The sequence below is a fragment of the Rutilus rutilus genome (genome assembly GCF_951802725.1).
Source record: "Rutilus rutilus genome assembly, chromosome: 25".
NCBI classification, from domain to species: Eukaryota; Metazoa; Chordata; class Actinopteri; order Cypriniformes; family Leuciscidae; genus Rutilus; species Rutilus rutilus.
Genome location: NC_140229.1, coordinates 12,818,048 through 12,843,545, shown reverse-complemented (window position 1 = coordinate 12,843,545; position 25,498 = coordinate 12,818,048). Strand labels below are relative to the sequence as shown.

The 25,498-nt window shown below is 36.7% G+C and overlaps 2 protein-coding genes across 16 annotated transcripts in view; one reads left to right on the top strand and one right to left on the bottom strand.

The window, feature by feature from the left end:
- Window positions 1–1,706: 1,706 nt before the first annotated feature.
- Window positions 1,707–18,143, bottom strand: zpld1a (zona pellucida-like domain containing 1a). 2 transcript variants are annotated; one of them, XM_084399872.1, is made up of 13 exons: window positions 18,023–18,143; window positions 10,358–10,437; window positions 9,511–9,623; window positions 8,959–9,129; window positions 8,659–8,879; window positions 8,193–8,374; window positions 7,753–7,825; window positions 7,167–7,264; window positions 6,681–6,761; window positions 6,402–6,576; window positions 5,563–5,659; window positions 5,308–5,337; window positions 1,707–4,956 (listed from the first exon to the last, which is right to left on the bottom strand). In XM_084399872.1, exons 4-13 carry the CDS (start codon window positions 9,062–9,064, stop codon window positions 4,781–4,783), a joined length of 1,239 nt encoding a protein of 412 aa, XP_084255998.1. In that variant the 5' UTR covers window positions 9,065–9,129; window positions 9,511–9,623; window positions 10,358–10,437; window positions 18,023–18,143; the 3' UTR covers window positions 1,707–4,780. The 2 variants fall into 2 exon arrangements, with proteins under 2 accessions (XP_084255998.1, XP_084255999.1); XM_084399873.1 differs by having other exon boundaries at window positions 6,402–6,573.
- Window positions 18,144–18,401: 258 nt separating this feature from the next.
- The window catches only part of picalma (phosphatidylinositol binding clathrin assembly protein a), a gene marked incomplete at its 5' end in the record, with an annotated part of 38,982 nt that continues 31,885 nt past the window's right edge, over window positions 18,402–25,498 (top strand). For 13 of the 14 annotated variants that reach the window (XM_084399862.1, XM_084399857.1, XM_084399859.1 and 10 more), the window contains one exon: window positions 18,402–18,726. In XM_084399862.1, the coding sequence (XP_084255988.1) occupies window positions 18,402–18,726 (325 nt within the window). The remainder of the gene's footprint in view (window positions 18,727–25,498) is intronic. The other variant, XM_084399860.1, reaches the window with a different exon arrangement.

Sequence of the window (25,498 nt, the reverse complement as noted above, 5' to 3'; positions counted from 1 at the left end):
TGGTAACACTGTTTTCGGACAAGGGTTTCCCTGATATGACTGTTTTAGGCATTGTTCCTGTTGTTACCTGATTTCTGCGAAATGTTAAAGAAACTGTATTCTTACCAATTGAAATATATTGAATATTATATTAACATAACCTGACACCATAGAAAAGCTCAAATCAGAGCTCATCACAATAAAAGATATATTAAAATTTTGGTTTATATTATTTATTAAGTTAGTAATCAATAAATTAATAATAATAAAACAATAAAATGTAATTATTAATTATTAATCATCTTAATTTTAATATTATTTGAAAATATAACATTCTATCTATCTATCTATCTATCTATCTATCTATCTATCTATCTATCTATCTATCTATCTATCTATCTCTGTCTGTCTATACTTACAGAACATATCCATCCATCCATCCGTCTACTTACAGAACATATCTATCTATCTATCTATCTATCTATCTATCTATCTATCTATCTATCTATCTATCTATCTATCTATCTATTTATCTATCTATCTATCTCTGTCTGTCTATACTTACAGAACATATCCATCCATCCATCCGTCTCTATACTTACAGAACATATCTATCTATCTATCTATCTATCTATCTATCTATCTATCTATCTATCTATCTATCTATCTATCTATCTATCTATCTATCTATACTTACAATATGCATATTTCTGCTTTTTTTTATACAGGTATACGTTGACAAAACTGTTGCAACAACTTATATAATAATGATTTGGAAAACTGTTTACACAAATTCATTCTGCCCATGTTTCATAAATTAAGCCAACTGGGCATTATTGGATAAACAATTAAATAAATCAGAAATCAGACAACATAATTGCAAGGGTGAGGAAAACATTCATTAAGCACATCTCAGTGCACTCCGGGGCTTTGTTTTGACTGTCATCCCTTCACAGTAATATCTCAATTTAGTCCTGAGTCACTTTGTTTGGTTGATCCAGTGCTTGACAAAATACAAATAATGCCATCAAGCTTGACAAAATACCACGTTCCCAATTAATGCTTATTAGTCACTTAACACTTATACACCAACTATTCTTATTCCACCAATAGTATCCTGCTTTACTTCAAGTCTGACATGAGAGAAAGAATCACATATATGGCTCATTCCTTATACACTTGTCCGAGTAGACGTGAAAACACTGTTAAGTGGTGTGAGAAGGTCAGTGGATTATTCTGTAATAAGAGGGCTCTCCTTTAAGCTGCAAACTATAGCACTTTGTTTCAGCACCTTTCTTTTCTTTCTCTGTGCAATAAGCCATAGATCCAGATAAATCTGTGGAGAATCAAAGATGGGTTTAATAAAGCTTAAGCATGACCCCTGCCCGTGTCTGATGCCAGAAGTGTGAGATCTTCTTCAAAACAGATTTCTTATTGGCATCCACTTATAAATATGATGCTACACAAAGAACTGGTAATTCTCACTGCTAGAGTCAAATCATAGGTTGAATGGCAATCCGATCATAATTCTCATGCCGTAAGGCTGGCCTGTGTTTTGGAATATTGGAAACTTTTAATTGGCAAAACTTAAATTTTTAATAATATAACACAATAGGCCTATCATTTATTTTTGCAATAAATACAATACACTACTGCTACAAAAGTTTGGAGCGAGTAAGACGTTTTTTTAATTAATGCTTTTATTCAGAAAGAATGCATTAAATTGATCAAAAGTGACAGTGAAGACATAATGTTACAAAAGATTTCTATTACAAATAAAGGCTGTTGTTTTGAATTTGGTTTTTATCAAAGAGATCTGAAAAAAAAATGTATCACGGTTTCCACAGAACAACTATTTTCAACATTGATAATACAAAATGTTTCTTGAGCACCAAATCAGCATATTAGAATGATTTCCGAATGATCATGTGACACTGAAGACTGAAGTTTATATATAAAATATAATTTTTATACATACACAATTTTATATTTAATAATAACATTTATTAAAAATGTGATAAATTCATATTTATTTAATAATATAATTTAAACACTATATTTATATATATATATATATATACCATTTTTCTGTCATTGGAATTCAGAATGGCACTTCCTTGTGTTAAAAGCTGGGTTTGTATGATTTGGGGTTTGTGCTCTTAGGTCATTTAAATCAAAAGAGCTAATCCTTATATTCTATGCTGACACTCAACCCTTTTTATGGCAGATGAGGATATTCATGTCAGGAACAAAAGTGGATTTTTATTTATCCTTGTATATCACTATGGAAACCAGCATTGACACACATACAATAATAGGCTTACATAAAGCACACTGACGGTAATATGGTACAGTGAAGGTTTCATACGGAAATATCATTATACTTTTATATAAATTATGGTACCTGAATGATCACCATGGTATTGGTAAAATATGTCGAAAATATATATTGTTTGCTGACAGTTTCTCGACAGCTTTGCCTTTACACTTCTACCAGCTCAGGACAGGGGGAATTATCCTCTAATGGATTTTGTTTTTCATATCCAGATAGGACATGATGTCTCATTCCTGCCCTTCTGTACCTTTGATTTCTTCACATTAAATTGGGCCATTCATTATGCCAAAATCCCATTAATATTTTCCACTGATGTCAAAGATAATAAAACTGGAAGTCTTCAAAAGTCTGATATGAATACAGGCTCTTTGTTTAGCTGGCATCATGATGATTACGATCATTGTGAAGACCTTTAAAAGCTTGCTTTCTTCAACATGACAGCACTGAATACAATAGAACTGAGTAATGGATTGTGATCCCTGTCTGTTTTGTAATTATTACTGCAAAATCGCCAAACTAAATATTCATAAGCAACTCTGAATTTACTTTATTGTTAAAAAACTAGAAAGAAAGACCTACAAAGTAATACAAATGTGTGTTTGGGGGGATAATAACATGGGTTGTTACATTTAATCAAATTATCTTGGACATAAATTCCATTCAAATATCTTTAATAAAAAAAAAATTAACAAACTAACTGCTAAGACTCATTACTGTTCAGTGGGTATCACAGAGACATATGCATACTAACGAGTAAAAACAAATACAATTAATTAAAACTAAAAAACTTTGCATCCACCTCAATCACATAGCATAGTGATCTAGGTTGCTGTTCAACTTAATTAAATTCGTTCCCTATGGTCTCTCTCTCAAACTAATTATTGCAAAGAGTCTTGCACTTGGAATCACTGGTGTCCCATGATCCTTTGTGCCGTCGTGATGAATGGACTCCTCACATTCCATCCTACAGCCTCTAATATTCTCACTGAACTAGAAATATGTGTTCGGCAGGTCTATTAGATACCTCAGCTTATGTTCTTCATGTAACTGATCTTAAACCCTGCAATGAAGCGAGGGGCTGAGGTATTAACTTTAAGTTACACTGCAGACTGCACCAAGATCCGGATCAATTGACATTTCAAATTAAATACTTGTATAAAACAGTTTGCTGCTCTGTTGATAAGTTCATTTACAAGTGTAATTAAATAAAGTGTGTAAAAAAAAAAAATGGAATAGTTCACCCAAAAATGAAGATTCTGTCTCGATTTTTTATATATTTTACATGAGTACATGAATGCAGACCATGAGCACTTGGATATTAAAGTGAATGTGCTCAGTTAATTTGTTATAAACACTGACTAGCTTGCTTACCAAGATTGTGGTTAAAGAGATAGTTCACCCAAAAATGAAAATTCTGTTATCATTTATTCACCCTCAAGTTGTTCTAAACTTTTATGAATTTCTTTCTTCTACTGAACACAAAATATATTTGGAAGAATATGGGTAACCAAACAGTTTATAGACCCCACTGATTTCTATTAGTTTGGTTACCAACAAAATGTCTGGTTTGGTTACAATTTTCTTCAAAATATCTTCTTTTGTGTTCAGCAGAAGAAAGAAATTGATGCAGGTTTGGAACAATATGTAAATGATGACAGAATTTTCATTTATGGGTGAACTATCCCTTTAAACTGCCGCTCCGCTATGACAGTAGTCAGCCTGAAAAGAGAAATCTGATCGTAAAGGCGGACAGTTTTAACTATAGTGCCACTTGCATCAATGATGAGAGAAAGTAGTTGCGTTGGATAATAAATTGTGGTCAAAACAATGACAAAATTATTCATTGGACCTTAAATTTCGCTTGGTGGTTGTTGCTTATGTTGAGCAAATCTTTTTAGATTTATACTGACACCTAGTGTTGTGGATACAGATTTACACAAAATCAAATGTTTTCAGTTACCAATCCCATTGTAGTTACCAGCCATCATTAACTTATTCCATTAGCAAAATTGTCCAATAACAGAGGCGTTACCGAGAGAAAGTCGGTAGTAGCCTATTCAGCTGGTCATGTGATCTCAACATGGCAACCCCTAAATTAGTTTGAGCTACATATATAACTGAAATCTCATGTGTATACATGATTTTGCCAAAATGACTTTTTTCTGTAATGAGGAAAAAAAATACTGAGTGCACCTTTTAAGTGCGTTCTTCCTGTTTATTTGTGTGTGAGAATCATTTCAAATTCATCCCTAATTGTTTAGGATTGTGTGTTATGTAAAGTTACGGGAATGAGAATAGCTGTATTAATGCTTTGTAACCAAAAATGGGGAAACTGTGTGTAGCTAAAGGCTGTGTAGAGTGGTGTTATGATATTATTTCCCTGTACGGCATGATTGTGTGTAACCGAAAGGCTCCGCACACAGGTATTGTTGTATTGTTTAGCTGACTGAACAGCCGTGTGTGCGTTTAGCTGAACGCTGGGTTGTGTGTTCCTGACAGAGGTGTTTGTGGCGTCTGTTTCCCCCTCAGCAGTGACAGAGACAGGATGAAGAAACACATGCTCATAACGCCAAGGATTGCGGTGGCAGAAATCAAGGCGCTCGTCACTGAATTCATTTTGAACGGAGGTCCGTTTAGCTGTGCTGAAACACACACACACACACACACACAGTGTTAGGAAGACTTCATACAATATGTAACCCACCGTTCAAATACTTATCGCGCACTCTTTCTTTCAATCCTCTTGTTCATTTCTTGATAACACCACCTGCTTCTACCCTCTATTAACTTCTCACTGTTGGAAACCCTCCAACTCATCATTATTTTGGTCATGGTTTTAAGCCGTGACATCCTTTGAGGAAAAAAACATTCCTCTATATTTTCAGGAGGGAGTAAGCGTGCTTTTATCCTCCATCAGAAATGCTACAGCTCTGAGATATGAGGATTTAGTCTCCTTTTAAAAGAGCTAAAGTGGAGGAAAAAGGAAGCCTTACCTAGTTGGGAATTATTGGTTGGAGTTTCATCTGTGGACAGAGGAGAATTATTTTAGTGAGATGGCACATTTATTGCCCAAAAACTAATTTAAAGTGCTAAATCATGTCTCATATACATAACAGGCTCACTTTGAAAGATGAGATACAATAACTTACAGTGTACTCAAAGTTTATTTTTTAGCAGTTTATCTGGGAATCATACCTGTGAGCTATTAGCTGAGCTACAAAAACACTACATTATAGTTCATATCGTACCACTTCTGGTGATGATGGGTCCAGCGGTCATGACTGCGTTGTCAGAGGCCACACCGGTTCTTTCCGACGTGTCCCTTTTCTTCCTCTTACCGCAGATCTGTCAGGATGCCAATATTTGTGAATAATAAATGAACACAGTTCCAACTTGAAGTTTCTTTAGAATCTTTAGAAATTTCTTTCTTTTCTTAAAGTTAAATTAAATAAAGGAAATTAAGCCTATTATAACCAATTAAGATTTTTTTTTAAACTAAATTAACTAATTACTTTACCTAAACTATTTTTGTAATTCCCATAAATTAAAGCCAGTAAAACCAAAACTGCATGACGCATATATAATTTGCAGTTTTAATTTATTTTCACATCAAATTTTTTGTTTGTTTGTGTTTTCTATATTTACTTCTGAAGGATCTTGTGACACATTTAAGACTGGAGTAATGGCTGCTGAAAATTCAGCTTTGCCATTACAGGAATATATTACATTTAAAAAAAGATTATAGGAATAAGAAATATAAAACGGATTTTTAAATTGAAACAATATTTCACAATAATGCTGTTTTACTGTATTTTTGATCAAATAAATGCAGCCTTGATGAGCATAAGAAACTCCTTTTAAAAAAAAACATTAAAAAAACCTCCCCAAAAAAATAAATAAATGATATAAATGATATAAATAAATAAATAAATCATTTTAAAAATAATGAAATTATTGTCACAATGCAAAAAATCTTGAAAGTCATTTCCTTTGAGCAAAATTCAATATCTTATTTATTTCTTCAGGTTTTAGGGTGAAGTATGACCCAGACATGTTGACATGTTTCACCTAAAGCAGCCATACTTACAGGCAAGAGCAGGGGGCAGTCGTCAGATCGACACAGCTTGGTTACGCAGTGCAGAAACACAGTGGACATTTTCTGGTTCTTGTGCTTGACAAAGCGGAACACCTCAAAGGAGAAGCGGCCCATCTGGCTCTTCCCGTTCTCAAACACTGTTGTCTGCGGGTCCTTATCGCATCTGCTGGACCAGAGACAAGATACACTTAGCATTCAGCTTCAGTTCTGCTTGTATACACCCACATATGTGCAAGCACACCCACATATCTAAAGAAAACATGGAATTACCCAAAGAAAAGGTCATATCGGAGTTCATCATTAGGATTCCCAGAGGGAGTCGTGTAACAGTAGTCCATCAGAACGTTCCACCTGTGGAGAGTGACATGCGTGAATCAGTCACTAAAACATGGATGCTTGAATAGGAAACTGCCCTATACGACCAAACCACTGTTGTTTCATATAAGTCATTTATCTTATCTCTACTCGAGACCCATAATAATCTTGCCCATTCATTTTAGTGGCGCCCTTCCCTGGCCCTAAACAAGGCCGGCATTGAGTCATTCAGCATTCTTCCTTTAATTGGCTAAACTGGTTCTGGATCTATCAGATATAAGAGAGGAGGTCATTTAGGGAAGTGCTCTAACAATGCAGTGAAAGTCCAAAGACCTCCATCAGATCGTTCAGTATCCAGTATCATATCTATAGTATGTTTTAGTATGTTGGGCCTCCTTGCAAGATACTCTTCTAAGATACATTTTTCTAACTGTAGTTTACCTCCTGTCTAGGTTGGTTGCTTTTACGGCGGCGAACACTCGTGTCTTCAAAGTAAGTCCAGACATTGGGATGGCAAGATTCTGGATGTATGTGGAGTCCTTAAACATTGAACACCACAGGTTAGGATCCCACACATGTTTGCTGAAAAATTACTAAATTATTTGCTCCAGAAATAAGCAAAATACAGCAATAAAAAAACATAAAAAACAACAAAACATACACCACACACATGCATTACAGTATTTATCACATACGTTTTATATATATATATATAATACAATAAATAATAATACATTTAAATAAATTATAAATCATTCTTATTATAAGTATAAACTGTTTAAGATAAAAAACTTTGGAAGTCTCTACTATAGAAATGAGCGAAATATAGCAAAAAACTAAATTGAGCCATATCAGACATGGACTGGTCTGAACTGGACACATTCCATTATTTCAATAATTATTTCAATAATTATCAAAAACAGAACAACAATATTTAGTTTATGTATTGAGCACAGTGCAAAAGACGTAGATTGATCTCTATATATCGCTTAATTAAAAATGATACTGATGTTCTACATGTACTCACGTTGTATAGAAGTAAATTCAGCGTGCTCACAAAAGTGCCATTGCTGTCCTTCACTGATATCGCTGCAGCTGACCTTCGAACAAAAGAAGCTATTAAAACATAATAAATATATTTTGCAGGCCAATTAAGTCTGAAAGGAAAACTTGTGTAATAGTGTGTCCTGATTTACTGTCTGATGTCCTTGTAATCAACCGTACATTAGGTTTTACAACATATTCGTTGTGCATACTAATTTAATTATGCCTCACAATTCAGCCCATTAAATCTGAACAATAAGTGATAAATATTTGACAACATGCAAGCTGTTACCTTTTAATCTTTCCTCAAAGTATTGTGAATAATTTAGCTTGGATTTTTTTTATTTAATTTTTAAAAAGGACACAATAATGCATTGGTTTTGAAATGAAGTACTGAATTATATAACGTCATTATACACTTACGAAGCAAGCTGTGTGTTGTTGACCAGGTATTCCAGTGGGTAACTACAACTGAACTTGTAAAGCAGTCCTGGTAGGTAGCTGATGACCGTTGGGGGATCCGGAGTGTCAATGTATCCAGCTATATTCCCAATCTGAACCAGGGAAAGATTCCCATATGCGTTGGGCCCCTGAGCTGTTGAGACCTACAGACACAGTGGCACTAAACTGTGATTGCTCATCCTGAAACTAATGTACCTTCACCTCCATAATCCTCAACCTTTTTATCAATGCCGGATCTCTGCCATCACCAAACCAAAGATAAATCCACCTCACCACAGATGTTCTTCATTTATAATGGCCAAACTGTCATAGAGAGAATACTGTCTCTCCAAACACAAGCTGTTTTTTAGCATTTACTGTAACAAATGTGTTTTCAAGCAAATGATTGTAGGCCGTTGAAAATTGTTGAAAACAGGTGGTTTCTTACCACCAGTGCGTTTCCGCAAGCCTCCAACGTGCTGAGACTGATGCTGAAGAGCACAACCGTTGGGAACGTGTTGTTGTTGATGAACCCTCGGCAGTGGGCATCACCGTGACGCCCGTTCAGTGCCAGGTCAGTGTCGGTGTAGCCAGAGAAAAGCACCGGGCAAAAATTAATCTTCAGCGTGATGGTTTGCACTCCACAATACACGCTGATGTCCCGCTCAGCTGTTGAGAGAGAATGAGATATAATTAATTACTTGTCACTGATTAAATGCTTGCTCAAAAAAAGAAAGAGCTCACTCACCGGGGAAGCGGCTGTGAAAGTTGGCATCGCAGTTGAACCCATTGAATTGCGCATTGACTATAAAAGTTTTACTTACAAGCAAAAGAATCACACACAAACGTTCCATTTCAGCGCCTGAGAAAGACAATGTATGAGCAAATTCTTTGGATTCATCAGAAGATGCTTCTTTTTCTGAAATCAGAGAAGAAATGCATGATTAGACTCTCTTCAAAAGGTAATTTGCCTGCATTGTTCTGTAATTATGCTATTAAATTTGAAGAAAACGGATAGAAAATGAGAAATCTGATGCTTTTGTTGGTGCTTCTGTTCAATTTGAAACCAATAATGAACGTAAATTGCTCTGAAGTGCTATTGCACAAACTCTGGGAACAAATCAACTCACCTCAATTTATATATTCAAAAAGCTGCAAATCTATTCAAACAGATTCACTTCCTGTAGGTATTTGTTAGTATGATGCTTTTACACAGAGTTCTGCGTGTTTCACCCTGACCTTGGTCCACTTTTGCCCTCCGTCTGCTTTAGCATCCCTCGCTCCGTTTCGGAAGACTCACCCGTTTCCCTGGCAGCTGTAGAATCAGCGGTACTCCATCTGTTCTCGGCTGTGGCGCGAGACTGACTGGATTACCCAGCATCCCGGCAAAACAACTAGAAACGCGGCCTTGCTCTGAGGAAAAAAATTAAACATAAGAGATTCATTATTTGAACACGTCAACAGCAAAAGCGCTGTCTGGGGGAACATGGGAAAGTCCATCAAAAGTGAATGTGTTATACAAATCCTTTCACAGGCCCAGAAACATGAGCAGGTTTTGAAGTTTCCCACTCATATCCTTTCTGCTTGATCTTGCTCTGTCAGCGCTCACAAGTGGCCCCACGCCGCATGTGGTCTGGGAGGGGGGGAATTATCTTTTCATCGGCTCCTGGACTGGGCTCGTCGCTGACTGAGCTGGCCTTTCTATGTGCCAGGACGGTCTGGGTCGGGACCAGGATTGTCTGGACGCTTTAGATGCTTTGTTTGGCCCGGCTCAGTCAGCACTTCCCCAGCCGCCTCCCATGATGGTATCCCACCTGTCTGGCCGTGACCCCCCCCCCCTTTCTGACTGCTACTCTTGGCCTTACGTCATTTGTTGGCTAATGTATATGAGAATCTATATCACAAAAATGGGGTCTTCTATGAATAAACACTCATGCTTCCATTATCTGCAAACTTCTAGTAATGAATGCCTGTTCCAACCCTTCCAAATTTATAGCAGACTAATATATCATCAAATTAGCTGCCATTTATACATCATCATTTTTAAAATGCCTTTAATCTGCATTATTAATTGCCTTAGAAATGTCTCTACGGTCCATCCTTGCAGCAAAAGGGGAAACTTGAATGATTTCATTGTCCATTCTTACCTGATTAATCAAAGCTCAAGATGTTCGGGCTGCAGGCCAGCTCCAGCTGCAATACATCATCAGAAAAGTCGCTTGTCAATCTGTGCAAAATACAAGAAATCCAAAGGAGAAGAATTTTCAAAACTATGCAATACCATCCCAAACGGTTCAAATCCTAAATCCTCCTCGGATATTACAGAGACACGAATCGGATGAAGCTCTGAGCCCCTTCGGCTAGAACTCTGACGAAGTTTGCCTCACGTCTTAGAATTTCTTCAGATGGAAGGGATTGTGGGTAAAACGGAGCTGTTGGTCTATAGCGGGGCAATTCAGTACTTGCGATAAGTATCTCTATTTATGCGCTTCCAGCAAATGTCATTCTTTCATTTTTCACAATTGAATGTCTCTATATGGCAGGCTATAGTGCTGTTTATCAGTGTGGCACAATCTCATTCACCTTGGCAAGATATCAGGGCAAGCAGAACTGTAAGGATTTCAACATATATTATTGCATTTACACTCTAGGATAGCATTTGAGACAATGGAAAATAATTTGATTAAATAATAATAAAATTAAGCTGTGCAAAATAAAAGCATTTATTTATTTATTGCAAAACGGCATCCTTGGATAATACAGTATAAGCCTTTTAAAACATTATATATACAGTGGTGGTCAAAATTGATGGCACTGATAAATATGATAAAAAATGGCTGTAAAAAATAAATCTGCATTGTTTATCCTTTTGATCTTTCCTTCAGAAAATTCGCAAAAATCTAACCTTTCATTGAAGAAAAATAATTGAAATTGGGGGGTAAATCACATTATGAAATAAATGTTTTTCTCCAAAACACGTCAGCCACAATTGTTGGCACCCCTAGAATTTTTTATGAGAAAAATATCTCTGAAGTATATTCCCATTAATATTTACATTTTTAAGCACACCAGGGTGACTAGGAACATGAAATTGTCCAGCTATGACTTCTTGTTTCACAGGAGTTTAAATATGAGGAAACACAAAGGGCAAAATTCCCTTAATCATCCATCACAATGAGTAAAACCAAAGAATATAGTTCTGATGTGCATCAAACGATTGTTGAGCGTCACAAAATAGAAAGTGGCTGTAAGAAAATATCTAAAGAATTGAAAATCCCCATTTTGACCATCAGGGAAAGTTATAATCAACTAAAGATGTTACGAATCTGCCTGGAAGAGGAGGTGTGTCTATATTGTCTTAATGGACGGTGAGGAGGATAGTTTGAGTGGCCAAAGACTCTCCAAGGATCACAGATGGAGAATTGCAGAGATTACTTGAGTCTTGGGGGTCAGAAAGCCTAAAAAAAATTATCAACCAACCCCTACATCACCACATGTTGTTTGGGAGGTTTCAAGAAAAATCCTCCTCGCTCCTCCAAAAACAAACTCCAGTATATTCAGTTGTCAGACATGACTGGATCTTCAAAAGGGACCGGATTCTGTGGTCAGATCAAACTAAAAAAAGGGCTTTTTGGCAGCAAACCCAGCAGATGTGTTTGGTGCAAACAGGGATGAAGAGTACCCCTTCCCTACGGTTAAATATACTGCTGGATCTTATATGTTGTGGGCCTATTTATTTGCTGGAGGTCCTGGACATCTTGTTCAGATACATTGTATTATGGATTCTAGCAAATACAAACAGATAAAAAATCTAAACCTGACGGCCTCTGCTAGAAATCTTATAATGGGCCGTGGTTGGATCTTCCATCAGGACAACGGTCCAAAACAAACATCAAAATCAACACAAAAATGGGTAACTGAGCACAAAATGAAGCTTCTGCCATGACTGTCACAGTTCCCTGACCTGATGAGTGGAGTGAACTGAAGAGAAGAAGCATCAACATGAACTTGTGAATCTGAAGGATCTGGAGAGATTCTGTATGGAGGAATGGTCTCTGATCTCTTGTCAGGTGTTCTCCAAACTCATCAGGCATTATAGGAGAAGACTCAGAGCTGTTATCTTGGCAAAAGGAGGTTGCAAAAAGTATTTAATAACAGGGTGCCAACAATTATGGCCAGCGTGTTTTGTGATTTACCCCCACTTTCAATTCTTTTACTTCAATGAAAGGTTTATTACAGCCATTTTTTATCATATTTATCAGGGGTGCCATCAATTTTGACCACCACTGTATGTTCTTGAGCGTTTGACTAGCTATTCATTGCTCAATTAATGGGTCTAGAACAATTACAGGATGGTTTTATAGTTTAGGAATGTGTTTTGGGCTCATTTTAAACACTAAATAGAATGATGAAATGGCCTATCAAAGCCACCGGCAGGAATTGTGTTTACGAACAACGCAACACAAAGGCTGTATCTATTTTTATTTGGCTGGCATTTGGTCTTGCTTCATTTTCTTGTCTTTTTTTATTTATCTGATGACTTTATTCAGAATACAATGAATAATGTGGGTCATTACTAGGAGGTTAGTGAGAAAGTCAGTAACGCAATATAAAACTGACAATAACAGGAATGACAATAGCATATCTAACCTTTCTTGAGGTCTTTAGTGTAACCAACAATAATATTTGATCACCCTCTCTTAACAGAATACTATCTGCATATCTTGTATCATAAATCAGACTATAGTTTCTGAGAAAATGCATGACTCTTTTTTAACAGGGTACAAGTAATTACTGTTTTTCTACTAGCCGTGTGAAATGCCATCAGTTGGCTGGCAAGCAGGTGTCAGGCCTAATGCATCAATCACTGCGGCCTGCATGGAATTAGGAACTATGAGCAATCTGTCTCTGTTTGGTTGTCATGGCTATCCGACAGACGGGATACACCTGGTCTAGTGAGAAAAAGAACAAAAGAAAAAGAGGAATTTTAAACAAGGGAATACACTTTTGGTGGTATGCAAACCACAAGTTTTGTTAATTGCCTCTGTCTCTCTCAAAGTACCACCAGAAGAAGAAGAAGAAGAAGAATGAGTGTCCATGACAACTGATGACTGGTGGGAAACTAAGATAAAGAAACACATGTGACTGATGAAAACAAACTGAAAGTCCTTGAAAACAGACACTAAAAACGAACAAAACTGAGTGCGTGTGACACAAATATACTGTTTGCTTTGTTGCTTAATTGTGCCATGTTTATTCATAAGGGTTTGTAACTGGAGGCACAGTTAATTTAAACTTATTATGATGTAAATTTGATTTGAAATCTTACTGAAATGATTTAAGGCCACAAATTGGCTGTTAATGTTGCAATTCAGCCTACATTAGAAAGACTTTGACGGGGCCGACTCAAAATCAAGTTCTATAAAACATTATGAACATACGAAAATAATCATCATAATACAGAGGGACCAGAAATACCTAAATAAGGGCACGTCCTGATTTTGCCGAGTTGATATTTTGTTGATCCTAGGACAACATTCCAACATTTAGCCCTAACCCCTACCTAACCCCAAAGTTATTCCTAAAATCAGTGACAGTGACAGTGAATAACGCTGATAGAAGCACCTAACCCTGGTTGTAAGCCTAAACTTGACATTGCAAACTTGTCCCTCAAATCTGATTGGTTGATTGAAATGTTGTTCTAGGATCAACAAAGATGTTGATCCAGGAACATATTGCACTTGGTGAAATCAGGTTCTGCAACATAAGGACGGATAACACAGCTGAAATACTTTCAAAATGTTCACCATGTTTCTAATATGGAAACAAGTCAGCTGTGTGCAGACAGAGAGATGGCGTGTGAAAAAGAGAGAGGAAAGTCTGTCAGTGACAGGTCTCTGGCCTCTGTCGGGTACAGCGCAGATGAAAATGTCTTTTCTCTTTTCTGTAGATTGTATTGTCTGTCACAGCGGCTAACTTGGTTACCTCTTAACTGTACCTGTCAGCAAAGAGAACATTGCTTGTCATCTATGTAAGCCTTCATCCAACACAGAAACAGTTATATCTGCTGTTGAATGGGGTAATATAGCACATGCTATAGAAAAAACAACATATCCATGTCATGCATCTGACATCTATATCACTTTTCTCCTCACACCCTTCTAATGACCCATTTTATACACTGTAAAAAATTATATGATCAATAAGTCATAACAACATATGTTTTTACATTGCTTTAACTTGTAATATTAACAACTATTAATGAAGTAATAACTAACATTGATATTTTCAGCTTTTTTTTTAAATAAGTTATACAAGATTCAAATAATTTTTAAGTCAGTAATGCAATTTAAGTTGAAATAACTTAAACATCCAAGTTGATTGTACTTAAAAATTTAAGGCGGCAACTTTTTTTTTTCACAGTGACAGTGTAGGTGTCTTTGAGGTAAATATTTTTCTTTAAATGTTCAGTTTCACAGTTCAGACATTTCTATTAAAAGAAATGTTTTGTGAAATACATGACTTTCACAGGGTTAACTTAAGAATACGTGAAGCAATAATTTTAGGTCAGAATGAATAAGCAATATTAATTAAATCTTAATCCGTGTGAATTAATTAGATCAGGTTCGATGATATGATTAATTAATGTGTCATTTTTTCATTGTTTTAATAATTGTTTATTGTAAATAGTCTATATCGTATTAAATAAAATCTTCTTTAATTTTTTTTTCATTTATAAGGGTTTATACTGTGAGCGAGAAGGGGAGGGAGTTTATAGAGTTCAGTCACTGCTGGACAGCGTTACAGGAAACTTTTGTGCATGTGAGAGATCTCTATTGGACTAAACAGACAGAAAAGCTGTGTTTCTGGTCCCAGGTGGCAGAAATCACAGGATGCCTTATTGTTCATGTGTGAAACACAAGCCATGTGGTATTCAGACCTGAGGGACACACCTTTTCATTATGAGACATATCTATAACCAGCTCTCTCCTCACAGAGATTCATAAAAAAACAGCATACAAAATATCAGTGTGTCAGGATTGTAATGCAGGATCTCAAAACTCAGTATCTGCATTTTAACTAATAATAATAATAATAATTAATATTATATGATACAAATAATTATATGAAATAAAATAAAAACAGTGCCAATAAGGCAAATAATATAAGCTATTAACATTTTGCATAATTACAGTGCTATGCATAAGTTTAGACACCCATGCTAAAGTTGACTAAAAAGAGGAATAAAAAATCATCTTTTGGAAATTGAACTTAATGCCTTAATTCAAAAAATTAGGAAAAATCCAACCTTTAAGGACACCAATTTTCTTTGTGAATGAATAATGCATCGTAAATAAATAAATGTTCTTCCTTAAAATACAGGGTGCATAAGTTTGGACACCCCTATGTTAAATTCCCATAGAGGCAGGCAGATTTTTATTTTAAATTTTTTTTAATTTTTTTTTATTTAGGATACTATGCATCCTGATAAAGTTCCCTTGGCCTTTGGAATTAAAATAGCCCCACATCATCACATAGCCTTCACCATACCTAGAGATTGGCATGGGGTACTTTCCATAAGATCATCTCTCAATGCAAATCAAACTAGCTATTAGGCTAACTGAAATAAAACCATGCCAATCTCTAGGTATGGTGAATGCTATGTGATGATGTGGGGCTATTTTAATTCCAAAGGCCAAGGGAACTTTATCAGGATGCATAGTATCCTGGATCCATGAAGTAACTGGCCTTTAAAAATAAAAATCTGCCTGCCTCTATGGGAATTTAACATAGGGGTGTCCAAACTTATGCACCCTGTATTTTAAGGAAGAACATTTATTTATTTACGATGCATTATTCATTCACAAAGAAAATTGGTGTCCTTAAAGGTTGGATTTTTCCTAATTTTTTTAATTAAGGCATTAAGTTCAGTTTCCAAAAGATGATTTTTTATTCCTCTTTTTAGTCAACTTTAGTATGGGTGTCTAAACTTATGCATAGCACTGTACATGTAAAAGGATCCCCAACTTTTTTAATACTATACTACTACTAAAAATAAAAATAATCATACATTAGTAGTAGTAGTATACAAATAATGATTTAATATAAAAATAATTATAAAGACAGTGTCAGTACTTTAATGCAGATAATAAAAGCTATCATTTTTGTGTAGATGTCAAAGTATCCTGAAAGTTAAAGATAATACTACGCAAAATATAAATACAAACAATTAAACTTTCTATAGTAAGTTACAGATATCAGTAATAATGATTATAATATTATTTTTCTAAAACTAATTATTATGATTATATAAAAATTGATGTATCAGTACTGTAATGCAGAAAATAATTAAAAACTGCATTTTCTATATTATTATTATTTAGGGTATTGTTTTTAATAATAAAAGCTATTAGCATTTGGTGAAGATTACGTCAAAGGATCCTGAAAGTTATATTATATTTATTATGTAAAATATAAATACGGTAGAATATGTAGGCTACTGTAAATAGAAAAAGATGACATGCACCTGCGATCTCTCAAATGGATGTTGTCAAGATGCTCTTGAAAGTTTGTGAACAAAGACATATAGATCTGCATGTGCATATCGCCCTCTACCGGTAAGACTGCAACACAATGAACACTGATGCCACCTGTGCAGTCCTGTTGATATTAGTCAATCTGCTCCATTTATCACAGACGAGCCTCGTCCTGAAACCGATCAGTGCTTTTGGCTCATTCAATCTCTGAGACCTTCCCCTCTCTTTTTCCTCAGCTTGAGTTTTAATTACACCAGTGATCTGAATTTCGGAATGCTTTATAAAGCATGCACACATCAAATAGGCCTATGCTTTTAAAATGTGTGGGTATTTACATGGTGCACTAAAAAACGACTACTTTAATAGGCCTATATTTTTCTTGAAAACTCTCATTCACGTGGATTCCTTCTAATTCAGTCACACTTTCTATTTTCTTGAACACAGGAAGATATTCACAAAATACTGGTGCATATGTACTTGTAAGCAGTCAATATTGGAATGCACCAAGCTGAACAAGACATACGAATATGCAGGACATTGCAGTTTCTGCAGGCAGGGACACTTACAAACTGAACACAACCAGCATAGGTCAACATAAGTATAATCAACTACTGTAATTTGCGTCAATTATTTAAGATTTAATGATGCAGCTCAGTATGTATCGATTGCCTCAAAACGCACTATTTTTTCCTCAAGTAATGTTTTCTGTACTTGCATACTTTTATCACTAGATGTCTCCCTTTTATAATGCATTTTGCAAGGAAAGAGTCAGAAAGCCAAATAAAAAATTTCACTGAGGGAAAATAATGTAAAATGCTTTATGTATGTGATTGCCTTTCACACAAGTCAATCAGCTGGAAAGGAGTAATACGTAATTAATATATTAATTAATCATAAAATTGTGAAAACTGGCAAACTTTATTTTCCCTTTTTTATTTTAGATTATAAGATTATATTAGATTACTATGTTATTGTATTATTGTGAAGATTTCTGCTGAATACTATGTATGTGTGTATACATACTTTCTAAGGAGCTACTTGTAATATATAGCCTACATATTGAATTATTTTTAACTATTAGGCTAAATAAAGACATTTAATTAATGACATGTCTATTATGTTGTAAAAAAAAAAAAATGAAGAAGATGAAGAAAAGTATATCAAAGTCACTATTTTAAAATTCCGTCACGTGAACCGTCGCCCTGGTAGATAACACACAGAATCTGTCCATCTAGAGCCGCCATTTTGGCTCATAATCCAAATCGTAGTACTCACTTTCTACGTGGTGTGAGGACCTCGGCCTGATGGTTAGAGCCAACATGGCGTCGTTACGCACAAACCATCCAACATCCATATAAACCTTGGGAGGATCCTCTGAAAAGAGGAAACAGACCCGCCATTTTCCTACGAGCCTTTTAAACCCAGCAGGGGGAGGCAAGATCCGATAGGAGAGCCACTGAGGAGGAAAAAGGGGGAGTTAGGGAGAGAGAGAGAGAGAGGGTGAGAGGAGAGGGAGAGGGAGAGTGCGTGACAGAGGGGTTGAGAGAGAGGACGCTGCTGTTAATAGAGGAGGAAACGTTTGGTACGTAAATGTCGCGATCAGCTGACGGCATACATACAGAGTAAACTTCATTTGGACTCTCTAAAGAGCCGGATGAGTCTTCCTTGCAATCTCATTTCTTTTCTCCCTTTTTTCCCCAGTCAGGTGGCGGAACAGCGCACATCCCAGGGACTAACGTTACCAGCATTGCCGTTGGATTTAACAGAACGAGTAGATTTCCCCCCCTCTTTTGTTGTTTTCCCCCTTTTTCTGTTTTCCCCCTTTTTCTGTTTGTTTAAAACTGCGAAGATGTCTGGACAAAGCATAACGGATCGGATAACGGCAGCGCAACACAGCGTTACTGGTTCCGCGGTGTCCAAAACGGTGTGCAAGGCGACCACGCACGAAGTCATGGGGCCAAAGAAGAAGCATTTGGATTGTAAGTGTCATGGGATTTTGTACTATGTGGCTATCGGACCCACGTTTGAAAGTTACGTCAGTCACTCGTCGCCCTGGGAACGAGAGGTTCGGGGCTCGAGGCCTGCAAAAGATTCCCGTTCAGTACTGCTCGTTATATCTAAACAGCTTCCTCCAGCGACCTTTGCTGATGTTCAACCTGTGACTAGTTATCATTTGTGTCCCCTTTGCATGGAGTTTTCAGATGAGTACAGTGCAGCGCATTTAATGATTTAACTTGCTAACTAATAATTAACCACATTTGAAAAATGAGCCCATCTGCTGTCTAATTAGGACACTTGCAGATTTAGTCGAATGGATTCATTGAGGAATCTGATTGCAAACAAACGTGCATTTGCTGCACAAGAAAATCACTCATACTTTGTCTTTTGATTTGGCAAAACGAAAATACAGCATGTTTTATTAGTCACTTTACCATACGACTATTGTGGATTTCTTAAAGGAATGGTAAAAAAAAAAAAAAATGCTGTGATTATTTCTTCAACAGCATATATATATATATATATATATATATATATATATATATATATATATATATATATATATATATATACATATATATAAATATATATATATATGACATACATACATAAGACATAAAAGCATTAGCAGATATTAATTGCAGAAAGTTTAAGCTGCTCTTTTCCATACAGTGAAAAGAATAGTCACAGCTGTCGAGCATGATTTTCAGTGATGAACAAAAGGGATAGTTCACCCAAAAATGAAAATTCTGTCATTAATTACTCAACCTCATGTCGTTTCAAACCCATAAGACTTTCGTTCATCTTCGGGAATGAAATCTGAGAGCTTTCTGTCCCTCCATAGACAGCTACGCAGCTACCTCTTTGACGCTTCAAAAAGTTCATAAAGAGATCATAAAACTAATCCATATGAATTGAGCGGTTTAGTCCAAATTTTCTTAAGAGACTTGATCACTTTATATGATGAACAGACTTTATTTAGGCTTTTATTCACATTTAAACATTGATCAGCGAACATAAACAGAAACTCAATCGAACCTGCTTGACGCGCGATTACAAACCTGGTTCTTGCAGAAACCCAAACGTGCTTCGTAAAGCCTCTTTTATACTCCAGTTCGGATGCGTACACAGACTACTTGTATTTATACTACTGAAAGTGTATGCTGGGGTCCGCTTGGTGGACGTGTTCCACACATTTGCAGTAGATCAGCGTGTACACTTTCACACACACAATTTCCCTCCACGAATTATTGCACATCTGGCTGTCTTTAATATTGTTTTAACGACGGATTGTAGAGGTGTAGGTAGCGATGGACTTCTTCACACAGCCTCTCTTCAAATTTGACATCCATGTTGTTTTCCAGCGCATGCGCAGTTGTTTTTATAGGATAGTGAAAACTTCTGTCACTAATTACTAACCCTCATGTCGTTCCAAACCCGTAAGACTTTCATCACTATCCTACAAAAGCACCAACTGCGCATACACTTGAAAACATGGACATAGAATTTGAAGAGAGGCTGTGTAAAGAAGTCACAAACAATGGGAGGCATGCGGGCCCTCGCGCGCGTGGAAAGTGTAACAGCCTTAACATGAGAATAAACCTCATTGGCTCTTGCTGAACCTCAAACGTGCTGCATAACACGAGAATGAACCTCATTGGTTCTCGCTGAACCTCAAACGTGCTGCATAACACGAGAATGAACCTCATTGGTTCTCGCTGAGGCTCAAACGTGCTGCGTAACATGAGAATGAACTTCATTGGTCCTTGCTGAAGCTCAAACGTGCTGCATAACACGAGAATTAACCTCATTGGTTCTTGCTGAAGCTCAAACGTGCTGCGTAACATGAGAATGAACTTCATTGGTTCTCACTGAAACTCAAACGTGCTGCGTAATACAAGAATGAACTTCATTGGTTCTTGCTGAAGCTCAAACGTGCTGCGTAACACGAGAATGAACCTCATTGGTTCTTGCTGAAGCTCAAACGTGCTGCGTAACATGAGAATGAACCTCATTGGTTCTCACTGAAGCTCAAACGTGCTGCGTAACACGAGAATGAACCTCATTGGTTCTTGAACTACAAGCGAACATGCTTGAGTGTCCGTTTACCACAACTGATGTGTGAGTTGATGAATGTTTATATGTGAATAAAAGCCTAAATTAAATCTGTTCATCATATAAAGCGATCGTGTCTTTTCAGAAAATTTGGACTAAACCACTCAATTCACATGGATTAGTTTTATGATCTTTTTGAAGTGTCAAAGTAGTTGCATAGCTGTCAATGGAGGGACAGAAAGCTCTCAGATTTCATCAAAAAGATCTTCATTTGTGTTCCTTACGGGTTTGGAATGACATGAGGGTGAGTAATTAATGAAAGAATTTTCATTTTTGGGTGAACTTATCCCTCTTTTTATTTTCTTCACTTACAGCTATCCAGTTGTTTTAAAAGAGTTGAAAGTATAGTTCATTACTAAAGTGTATGGATTTGGTGTTTCATGGCATTTCGTGGTACTTTTTGGAACTTACCTGATATCTGACTCATCTTACCTGAGTGATATTTTAATATTGACATGAGCGGAGTGGAATAAAGAAAGTGTTTAGCAGGACTGATATTCAAAACGGTAGGCACGCACTGCTTTGTTTATGGTCTGTGTATCTGTAGCCTGCAGCGTCGGACGAATATTGATGAATATATCTGCAGAAGTAGACAGTTGTCTCATTTACACGCAAGTCGCAGAACGCGCATTCTAGCTGACAGTCGGCTGTAGTTCTCTCGGTGTGTTCAAGTGCAGTTTTTTTTTACCCCAACCTGAGGCGACAACACAGTCTGCTCTCATCAGTGCTAGTTCATCAGCGTCGCTTGGTGTGTTCCAGGCTTTAGACATTTATAATACTGACAGACTTTGGAGTCTTCCACCACAAACCTTATAGTTTTTCAGTTCTTTGGTTAAGGTTCATTTCACGATTAAAGTGAAGAACGTGCTGACTGTTAGAAGTAATGCAACATTCCTACTGTGGCAGGTGTTTATTGAAGACTGTTGTAATTGGCTCAATCCTGGCAGCGGCTGAACTCATGAGACAGTTCTGTCATGTTAACTTTTTATGTAGATGTCATATTTATTGCCACAGTCGGTCTCCCACAGGTGCTGGTGCTGACAGGTCTCATAGAGCCTGAAAGATGCCCAGTGTTTTCTTATAATTCTAAGGAAGAATGGCCTCATTTAGGAGTCAGGACCCATCTTGACCAATTTTAGTCCTGTGATTGTTTGTGACTTTTTTTGTGAGATCTGAAGCCTTTGATTAACTGTTAATCAACTACAGTTTGTTCTTAGATTTTTTTTATTTTGCAGTATTTACTTGCAGTAAAATGCTTTTTGTTTTTATCATTCTGGTGTGTGTGTTTCTGCACAAATGTCGGTGAATGTTGGCGCCATGATTGGAGTCAAATCAAGGCTGGTGGCACCACCACATCAAGTCTTTCACCGCACACTGCTTGTTTACATATAGCTTTTTGCTTTCGTGCCCACCCTACAGTGCTAATTTCCTCATGGCGAAACTATTTTTAGCTAGGTCTTGACAATACAGAATGGCATGTGTGCTGACGGACAGTTTTTAAAGGGGTAGAGAGAAGTTCTGAACTCTTAGACTAAGTGGAGGTCAGACGTAATTGCCTTCCTCCCTTAAAAAGTATGTGCTTATGTTAAGTTCTTCGCAATCATTACGGCAAGAACATTGTTCCACAGTAGACCGGTTACCCTCAGGTTAGTTCCCGTAGCGTGGGGAGTGTGTGTGACGAGGTCTTGTAGGTATTTCAGGGCAGCAGTGCGTTCTGTGCCTGGAGTTTCCTTTGGGACAGAAATAGCAGTGTGTTTCACTCTCCTTCTGTTTGATTGAACATTAGATACGGCTCCGGCTCCGGCCCCCAGCCTCTTCGATTTGGGCCGGGTTTCCGGGGTAGGGAGAACATTCCTCTTCAACTACCCTTATTCCTGAAATGACCAGCTGGCTGAAAAATGTCCTCCAATTGTTTCTTCATGTTTTAGTTTAGGAAAACATTTTAGGTAAAAACAACATAGTAAAAAAAATTAAATAATGCAATTTCGTTTAGTCCTACCACTCTAATCTGATATACAGAAAAATAAAGACACAGTGATTTGATTAATAAAAAAAAAAATCAGAATGTAAGTTTAATTTTTGGCTTATTGCGAAGTTTGAGTTTACCAATTTAAGACTAACTTGTCTTTATTGCAGTGGGTTGCTGTGCCTTATACAGTCCATTCTTTTATGTCCATATATGGATGTCGGCTTCTGTTCCATAATGTCCACCATTATTAGTCAGTAAGGCTTAAGTGTGTTCAGTTGCATTTAGCCTAAGCAAATACAGAGCACTCATACTGCTCAAGCTTTACTAAATGTAATGCTGGTTCACATTGGTTCAAGTGTGTAATTTCTTCTCTGCCAGCAATTTGAAAATACTAGCCTAATTCCCCCTCCATCTGCTAATGGCTGGGCAATCAGTTGGTCCCGCCCATAATACAATTTTGCATGCTTCACCTTTTAAAGGGATAGTGCACCCAAAAATGTACTCTTTGTATGCGTGTTGATCAATGTTAATGCATAATAATAAGTGAAGAAAAAATAAATTAATAATAATTGAATCTCTCATATAAAGCATTAAACCTCTTCATTTATTCATATTTTTTTTATACAATGTGTTTATGAAGCATCAAAGTTTTGGTAAAATAGACTTTCAGTGGATGGACATCTCTGATTTTATTAAAAATCAATTTATTTATGTTTCAAAGATGAACGATAGTCTTATGGTTTTGGAATGACATGAGGATGAGTAAATGATGAAAGAATTTTAATTTGGTGACCTATGCCTTTAACAGTTATTTTATTTCATTTGAAATCAGCATGATACTATATTGTAATGTGATCTATTTACAAATTAATCTTTTTTTTTTTTTTGACTAGAAATTTAGATTTTTATATTGCCTATTTTCTTTTTGCAACTGCTATAATCGTGTGTTTGAAAGCATATGTTTTTTATTTGGTCTTTACAGTGGATGGAAATTTGACTGATTCTAAATAATGGCCCATGGATATAAATAGCGTGCAAACTTCCTTATGTGTGCTGAATGGTTTAGTGTTCGTAAACTGGTGGATTCAGCGTGAGAGATTGGATCGGTAGTTGTTGAATTTATTTAAAGGTGATCATCACACACATAAACACACCACCACCATCAACCGCAGACCTTCCACTGTTGTATTTCCATGACTTGTTGAAGTCATGTTGGCTGGCCTTCCGTGTCCCGGTGCTGTGTAAGCAAGTTCTGTGGGATCAAGGCTTATTCTGGGTGCTCATTCATATGAGTCAGTTCTGCAATATGATAGACGCTTCCTAGAATCTGCCTGAGACCAAACGCCACCACACACACACACATATGTACACACTCACTTATCTTTACAGATTTAAGATGCACAGCCACTCCTAGCAAACTTTGTGCTTGAATTGATTTAACTCATTATGCGTTTTTCATCAGATAGCTTTATTTCTTACAACCGCAAAGCTCTTCTGGGGAGCATGTAGAAGAATGTTTGAGATTATATAGTGTTTATCACGCAGTGTAGTGTACTTGATTGCTGGTTCAGAATGTAGTCAAAGCAAAAATTACGTTGTTTTGTCCGCCTGGTTACTGCTGTAGTTTTTCAGGATGTGAAATGCATCTTGTCTGATGAACCGTTAGACAGCCAGCGGAAATCGGATCAGTTTTGTTGTAATCGTAGATTAAAGTGCTCTCATCTTGATTGGTGTTCCTACTGTTTAGTATCTATATTTGCAAATACACACTTAAGCCCAATTTTGAGGTTGAAGTCACGGAAATGGCAGTCTGAAAGCACCCTGAGCGTCTGTGCATCTACCAGGTTTTAGGGCGGGAAAGCTTATGTAGCGTTGACTGTAGCGTTCTCATCCCATCAGCGTGGTTACAACACCCATAAAATGTCATCTGTTCCAAGTTCAACACAGTGACCCCTTGGACCTGTTTTATGGTGTCCGATCTCTCTGGCAGAGATCCACTGTAAGTCAGTCGTGTGTGTGTGTGTGTGTGTACCTGTGTAGAAATGTAGCATGTGACCAGAAAGGCTTCAAATGACAGTCGGTTAGAAAGAGTGCTGACTCGCTGCCCTGCTGTGTGTGAATGGAGACCAGTACAGCTTTTAGAGTCACTGTTTGAACCTCCTAGCCATTTGTAGTTGGCTTTCTTAGTGTTCCATTTCCTAAATTATTGACCCAGTATGCCATTAGCAAAGTGCCTCTTTACCTCACCAGTTTTAAGTGATCAGATATTATGTAACTAGTCACACCAACCCAAATACAGCAGAGATAGAAAGGTTACGACTAGGGATGCACCGATGTGAAAATTGTGGCCGATACCGATAACCGATATTAATATTGTTGTTATGGCCGATACCGATATTTACCGATGTCGATATCTCTGTATAGAAAACAAATTTTAATGATTATCAAATAAAGAGCTATTTTCCAAAACACATTTTTTTTACTTTAGAAATGACTGATATTGGGCACCTTTACCTGTGTGCAAAATATGTCACACATACACACATTGCATTGCATATAATGTGTGCTGGTCAACTTGTCTAAAATTAAGAAACCCTTAGAAAACAGTCAAAAAAAACAAAAAAAAACAGGAACATGTGTACAATTAAGATAGGCTACTTCATTTATTA